Source organism: Rattus norvegicus, chromosome 7 (assembly GCF_036323735.1).
Source record: "Rattus norvegicus strain BN/NHsdMcwi chromosome 7, GRCr8, whole genome shotgun sequence".
NCBI lineage: Eukaryota > Metazoa > Chordata > Mammalia > Rodentia > Muridae > Rattus > Rattus norvegicus.
Genome location: NC_086025.1, coordinates 5,110,802 through 5,118,663, shown reverse-complemented (window position 1 = coordinate 5,118,663; position 7,862 = coordinate 5,110,802). Strand labels below are relative to the sequence as shown.

The window sequence follows — 7,862 nt, the reverse complement described above, 5'->3', positions numbered from 1 at the left end:
CTTAGATTTCGGGCATACTCATCAACAGTATCTCTCAAGAGAGAGAGAATTTAACTCTGCTTTTCTGGAAGAATCCCTTGTGTCTGTTTCAAGGAGAAGGTGAAAACATAAAATGGAAATGTTTCTTCTAGAAAGAATACTAAGACCAACCATTTTCTAACTATAGAAAATGTAGAGTTTATAATTACAGTCCATCTTTCTTTCCCAAGATTTACTGGAAGTCAAAGGGGAAACTATGATCTTTGTCGAATTTCGTAACAACCATAGTAAGGACTTTGCTATTTCATTGAATTTTAGAAAACATGTGATACCAGGTGCTGGCTGTTAGGGTTACAACTAAGAATTTCAGGTGATATTTTATCTCAACGATTTTTTATTAATAGAGCATGTAGCTCTTGATCTCCAAAGGATGTTGATTCTTGATTCTCCCTCATGCTTTGTGTCTTTTCCTCATTTACCAAGAAAGAGTTTTACCTAGGGAGCGAACTAAAAATATAGCTTTATTGTCTGTTAGCTGTATTGCCTCAAATATTGTAACAATCTGGCTGCCTACTTCCCTTTTGTCCTTTCTTAATTTTCTTCCATTTTCTTCTCTCTTCCCATTCCTCTTCCTTCCCCATTTTCCTGAGAGTCTTAGCTACATTCCAAGAAAAGATAACTTCTGTCTCTGAACTCCTTTTCTGTTTTTCAGCTTCCCTGTTTTGTTTACACAAACTTGAGATTTACTATTAAGTCACAGGTTGTACCCAGAGACATTTCTACTCAATATAAACAAACAAACAAACAAACAAACAAGGAAGCAAACACAGCAAAGAAAAAACCAAGGTGTTTTAGCTTTGAGATTTTTAAAGATAGTGTGCACTGAGAAATTAGCTGCTCATTTGGACCCAAGGATTTCTCAACTTTCTTAAACCACAAATTTTAGAATGTATTGCTTTGGAAGATTTGTCTTTTAGCAGTTTCTACTAAGGCCCAACAATTTCACCTATCAGACTTCTACTTCAGGTTTTCTTTGGATTCATCCCATTGTGTGTTCCTGTTACTGTATATTGCTCATTCACCTCCCTAAATTTCAGCTACACATGGTATAAGTTTGTGATGTATGAAAATCACAAAACATAGCCATAGTGAGAAGTGCAAACAGTAGTCCAAGGTATCAAACACTGACAGTTGGTTAGAAAACCACTGAGCATTTGTGTTTAACCTCCTCAGCTAAGACCACTTGGCATTATACACTGGCAAGTGTATGTAATGTTCTGTTTTTCATTTATTCCTTTTTCTATTTTCTAGTTATTCTGTGACCTGAGTTCTTTATCTGGCTGTTAAAATATTTTCCATATAATGAAAATATTGTTTAATTCAATAAAGAAACACTATAAGTGTTTTTTTGAAATTTGGAGATATCTGCGTTTGGTTCTTTAGGGTTATACCATGTTGATTTTAGTGACTCTGACTCGTTTGCTAAACTATTTTTCAGACAGTCAAGAATAGTTCTAATTTTTTTTCTAATATTGACAAATAATATCTAAATGTTTGATGTATACAAAGTAATGTATTCCTTTGTTGAAATAGTTTTCAGAATAAAATAATATTTTTCATTTTTAAGTATTTTATTTTTCAAATATATCTGCTAATGTACTATAGTAAAAACTGGGAATGGCATTGTTTTCATCTATCAATGTACTTAGAACTAATAATTGATTACCTTGATCCTAAATATATGTAGGTCCAAGGCAATCACCAAATGTGTAATTGTTTGGAGGCAGTAAATGTTCACTTTTAAAACAGTTTAATTGGTGAATGATTTAATGTTTCACTTTATATATTTTTACAATTTTTGTATGGTATGATGAAACAAAGGTATTTAACCACAAATATAATTCAAACTTATCCTGACTCTCTAATTCATTTCACAGTTACAGATCTGGCAGAACATAAGAAGAAATGAAAAATCGAACATCTGTGACCGAGTTTATTCTTTTGGGATTAACAAAGGATCCAAAGCTAAACATTGTGATTTTTATATTTTTATTTCTCACATATATTTTGAGCATTACTGGAAATCTGACCATTATTACCCTCACTCTGGTAGATTCACACCTCAAGACACCCATGTACTTCTTCCTTAGAAATTTCTCTTTCTTAGAAATCGCATTTACAACAGTTTCCATTCCTCGGTTCCTTGTGAGCATTGTGACAGGAGACATGACCATCTCCTTCAACTCTTGCCTGGCTCAGGAGTTCTTTTTCATACTCTTGGGTGCAACTGAATTTTTCCTTCTGACTGCTATGGCCTATGACCGTTATGTGGCTATCTGTAAGCCCTTGCATTATGCCACAATAATGAGCAACAGGGTCTGCATGCAGCTCATAGTTGGCTCTTGGCTGGCTGGATTTCTCATCATCTTTCCACCTGTGATCATGGGCCTCCAACTGGATTTCTGTGACTCCAACATCATTGACCATTTCACCTGTGACTCTTCCCCCTTGCTGCTCATCTCTTGCACAGACACTGCCTTTCTGGAGCTCTTTGCATTCTTCCTGGCAGTATTTACTCTCATTGTAACCTTAGCATTAGTGATTCTGTCCTATTCATTCATCCTTAGGACAATCCTAAGAATCCCCTCTGCTGAGCAAAGGAAAAAGGCCTTTTCTACTTGCTCCTCACACATGATTGTTGTGTCCATTTCCTACGGAAGCTGTATATTCATGTATGTCAAGACTTCAGCAAAGGAAGGAGTGACTTTGACTAAAAGTATAGCAGTCCTCAACACCTCTGTTGCCCCGATGCTGAATCCTTTTATTTACTCCCTTAGAAACAAACAAGTAAAAGAATCCTTTAAAAACTTGATCAAAAGGTGTATTTCAAATAAAATGTAATGAAAAAGAAATTCACTGCTTCATTTTTCAAGAGAAACATTATGTTTTGTGCATTTACATTATTTTTATTTCTTATCCACTATTGTATTTAACTTAGCTGAATGTTTTATATATTCCATGTCATCTTTACTTGACATAGTTATCATTTTAAAATTTAATTGCATATCAACCAACCAGAGCTTTCAGGGACTAAACAATTATCCAAAGACTATACATGGGACTGACCCTGGGCTCCAACTGCAGAGGTAGCAGTGAGTAGACTTGTTGGGGCGCCAGTGGAAGGGGAAGCCCTTGGTCCTGCCAAAGTAGAAACCCCAGTGTAGGGGATTGTTGGGGGGCGGTAATGGGATTGGATGGGGAAGGGAACGCTCATGTAGAAGGGTAATGGGAGGGGTTAGGGGGCTGATGGACAGGAACCCAGGAGAGGGAATAACATTTGAAATATAAATAAGACATACCCAATTTAATAAAAATGGAAGAAAAAATGTTTCTCAAAATACAGGAATCTACTTCAAATATATGACATTAACTCTTAAAGTTTTTTTTTTTTCTGAGTGTGACTGATTTGATGTCATCAAAATGAGAATGACATTTAAAAAATGAATTTATTTTCAAAGAACTTATCCATTGAGTAACAAGCAATAGCTAATAAAAGCAACTCTGAAAAAATATTTCTTAATATATAGACACTTTTCAATTAAGCTCTTCCCTGAGCCAATGTCCCCCACCTCTGCTGTGTGGCTACTTCTTGTTGTATTTCCTAAGGTCTGTTCATATTAAATAGTGGCTGTGTAATGCAGTGCATAGGTGTTATGTCTTTGCAGTGTGTCCTGTTCTTTATTATCATAATGCATGCTACTTAATAGACTGTAGTGTCAATTTCTAAAAGTTGCTTTAAAAAAATCAGACTCTTAAACCCTGACCATTAAGCATTTTGAATATTTTTTTTGTTGATTTGCTAATGCCAAACTTTGAGCTCATCTAAAATTTTCTTGGAAAGAGGGTCTATGCGTTCATTTCCAGATCTGTGGATTTCTCTGCCAGTGAAATGTAATATTTGTTCTATGTCTCAGGGAGTTCTTAAATTAACTGCTATCTCGATAATAACTTAAGTTGTTTTCTAATATTTCTCTTGTTTAGTCGTTTTTTATTTATAACATTGACTTTTTATATATGTTTGAGAATGTGGGGCTAAGAATGTTTGCTGTATACTAATATGCCTCATTCCAAGAAAGGTTGTTAGGGAAAACCAACGTGCTAAGTCTGTACAATATTACTTTTATGTATACATTTTCAAAATAAACTATAGAAAATTTACTTTAAATTTATGTTAATAATTAACAAGTGAAAATAGGTATAAATCTCTCCAGGCAACTTTGTTGAGGAACATATTCAATGTCAACTGAAGGGGAATGAGTTTAGAGGCACACTACTATATTTATAATAAAAATTTAGGTGCTTTTTCATCTTTTCAAAAGTTAGATTATAGAGTTTAGAATATTGATTCAGACCTAGGCATGGTCGCATTAAACTTTTATCCCAGTCCTCAGACAGAAGAGGCAGGTAGATCTCTGTAAGTTGGAGGCCAGATTGGTTTGTCTAAACAGTGAGTTCCATGACAGCCAGGGCTATATAATAGAGTAAGTCCATCTCATTAAACAGATAGAGAAATAAACAAAAAATTAAAACAGAAAACAAAAAACTTGGTTCTCCTAATTTTTCTAGCTTAATGGTTAGTTCAGTTTAGCAACTGATATTTTGAATCTGTTTATCCCAAGTAAAAGTACTTAGTTTGATGATGGACAAAGTGGACACCATAAACTGTTTATCCCAAGTAAAAGTACTTAGTTTGATGATGGACAAAGTGGACACCATGTTATTCAAGTGAACATTTTCTTCGATCTTCATGTGAATTTACTTTCTTTAGAATTCATCTTAATTTAAAAAATAAAATGTGGCACCAAGAGAATGAAAAGCAATGAATAGTGGCCCAGATATAGGAGGAAGAATTATTATCTATCTCATGGGCATATAAATTAGTTCTGCTATTATAACAATAGGGACATTAAAAAAAATCCTGAAATTTGAGCTGGTATAGAGTTCAGATATACAATCCCTGATTATTCACCTGAAAGAACCTAAACTACCATACAACTGATATCCCAGCATATCTTTGGACAATTGTTATAAATTGACAGCTTCAGCCTAGATGTTATTTGACAGATAAATGAAGACAAATCCAGCATAAGTTCATGATGGAGTATTATTTAGCCAGAAATAATGATTGAAACATTTTTGGGAAAATTGATAGAACTGGGTGTCCTCAAATTAAGTGAAATGAGCCAGGCTCAGAAAGACAGGAATCCCATGTTTACTCTCATATATACAGATTCTGGTTTTGCTTTGTTTTATCTGAGACTTAAAGTAGGACTATTGGCTCTCTGCTCCCAAGCCCCGTGGGAGAGACACCTCACCACCTGGTCAGGTGGGCACTCCCGAGGCTGCAGAGCGGAGGAGACCACCAAAACTGCCCACCCCTGCCCACATCCCTGGCCCAAGAGGCAACTGTATAAGGCCTCTGGGTTCCCGTAGGGAAGGGCCCAGGAGCGGCAGGACCCCTGTGCCTGAGACACCGCCGGAACCTGAAGGAAACAGACCAGATAAACAGTTCTCTGCACCCAAATCCCGTGGGAGGGAGACCTAAAACTTCAGAGAGGCAGACATGCCTGGGAAACCAGAAGAGACTGCACTCTGCACACACATCTCGGACTCCAGAGGAAAACACCAAACGCCATCTGGAACCCTAGTGCACTGAAGCCCCGGAAAAGGGCGCCGCATATCTTCCTGGTTGCTGCCGCCGTAGAGAGCTCGTGGGAAACACCCCACGAGCAAACTTGAGCATTGGGACCACAGGTAAGACCAACTTTTCTGCTGCAAGTTACCTGGCTGGTGAACTCAAGACACAGGCCCACAGGAACAGCTGAAGACCTGTAGAGAAGAAAAACTACACGCCCGAAAGCAGAACACTCTGTCCCCATAACTGGCTGAAAGAAAACAGGAAAACAGGTCTACAGCAGTCCTAACATACAGGCTTATAGGACAGTTTAGCCACTGTCAGAAATAGCAGAACAAAGTAACACTAGAGATAATCTGATGGCGAGAGGCAAGCGCAGGAACCCAAGCAACAGAAACCAAGACTACATGGCATCATTGGAGCCCAATTCTCCCACCAAAGCAAACACGGAATATCCAAACACACCAGAAAAGCAAGATCTAGTTTCAAAATCATATTTGATCATGATGCTGGAGGACTTCAAGAAAGACAGGAAGAACTCCCTTAGAGAACAAGTAGAAGCCTACAGAGAGGAATCGCAAAAATGCCTGAAAGAATTCCAGGAAACCATAAATAAACAAGTAGAAACCCATAGAGAGGAGACATAAAAATCCCTGAAAGAATTACAGGAAAACACAATCAAACAGTTGAAGGAATTAAAAATGGAAATAGAAGCAATCAAGAAAGAACACATTGAAACAAACCTGGATATAGAAAATCTAAAGAAGAGACAAGGAGCTGTAGATAAAAGCTTCACCAACAGAATACAAGAGATGGAAGAGAGAATCTCAGGAGCAGAAGATTCCATAGAAATCATTGACTCAACTGTCAAAGATAATGTAATGCAGAAAAAGCTATGGTCCAAAAAAAAAACCAGAAAATCCATGACTCAATGAGAAGATCAAACCTAAGGATAATAGGTATAGAAGCGAGTGAAGACTCCCAGCTCAAAGGACCAGTAAATATCTTCAACAAAATCATAGAAGAAAACTTCCCTAACCTAAAAAAAGAGATACCCATAGGCATACAAGAAGCCTACAGAACTCCAAATAGATTGGACCAGAAAAAAAAAAAAAAAAAAAAAAAAAAAAAAAAAAAAAAAAAAAAAAAAAAAAAAACCACCTCCCGTCACATAATAGTCGAAACACCAAACGCACAAAATAAAGAAAGAATATTAAAAGCAGTAAGGGAAAAAGGTCAAGTAACATATAAAGGCAGACCTATCAGAATCACACCAGACTTTTCGCCAGAAACTATGAAGGCCAGAAGATCCTGGACAGATGTCATACAGATCCTAAGAGAACACAAATGCCAGCCCAGGTTACTGTATCCTGCACAACTCTCAATTAACATAGATGGAGAAACCAAGATATTCCATGACAAAACCAAATTTACACAATATCTGTCTACAAATCCAGCACTATAAAGGATAATAAAGGGTAAAGCCCAACATAAGGAGGCAAGCTATACCCTAGAAGAAGCAAGAAACTAATCGTCTTGGCAACAAAACAAAGAGAATGAAAGCACACAAACATAACTTCACATCCAAATATGAATATAACAGGCAGCAATAATCACTATTCCCTAATATCTCTCAACATCAATGGCCTAAACTCCCCAATAGAAAGACATAGATTAACAAACTGGATACGCAATGAGGACCCTGCATTCTGCTGCCTACAGGAAACACACCTCAGAGACAAAGACAGACACTACCTCAGAGTGAAAGGCTGGAAAACATCTTTCCAAGCAAATGGTCAGAAGAAGCAAGCTGGAGTAGCCATTCTAATATCAAATAAAATCAATTTTCAACTAAACGTCATCAAAAAAGATAAGGAAGGACACTTCATATTCATCAAAGGAAAAATCCACCAAGATGAACTCTCAATCCTAAATATCTCTGCCCCAAATACAAAGGCACCTACATACGTAAAAGAATCCTTACTAAAGCTCAAAAGACACATTGTACCTCACACAATAATAGTGGGAGATTTCAACACCCCACTCTCATCTATGGACAGATCATGGAAATAGAAAATAACAGAGACGTAGACAGACTAAGAGAAGTCATGAGCCAAATGGACTTAACAGATATTACAGAACATTCGATTCTAAAGCAAAAGGATATACCTTCTTCTCAGCTCCTCAT

General features: G+C 36.8%; 1 protein-coding gene across 1 annotated transcript; it reads left to right on the top strand.

Annotated features, from left to right (window-relative positions):
- Positions 1 to 1,944: 1,944 nt before the first annotated feature.
- On the top strand, positions 1,945 to 2,880 carry Or6c66b (olfactory receptor family 6 subfamily C member 66B). The gene has a single exon (NM_001000702.1). It carries the CDS (start codon positions 1,945 to 1,947, stop codon positions 2,878 to 2,880), a length of 936 nt encoding a protein of 311 aa, NP_001000702.1.
- Positions 2,881 to 7,862: the final 4,982 nt, after the last annotated feature.

Excerpts from the sequence above, each read along its gene's own strand:
- Or6c66b (NM_001000702.1), top strand. The coding sequence starts at position 1,945 with ATGAAAAATCGAACATCTGTGACCGAGTTTATTCTTTTGGGATTAACA.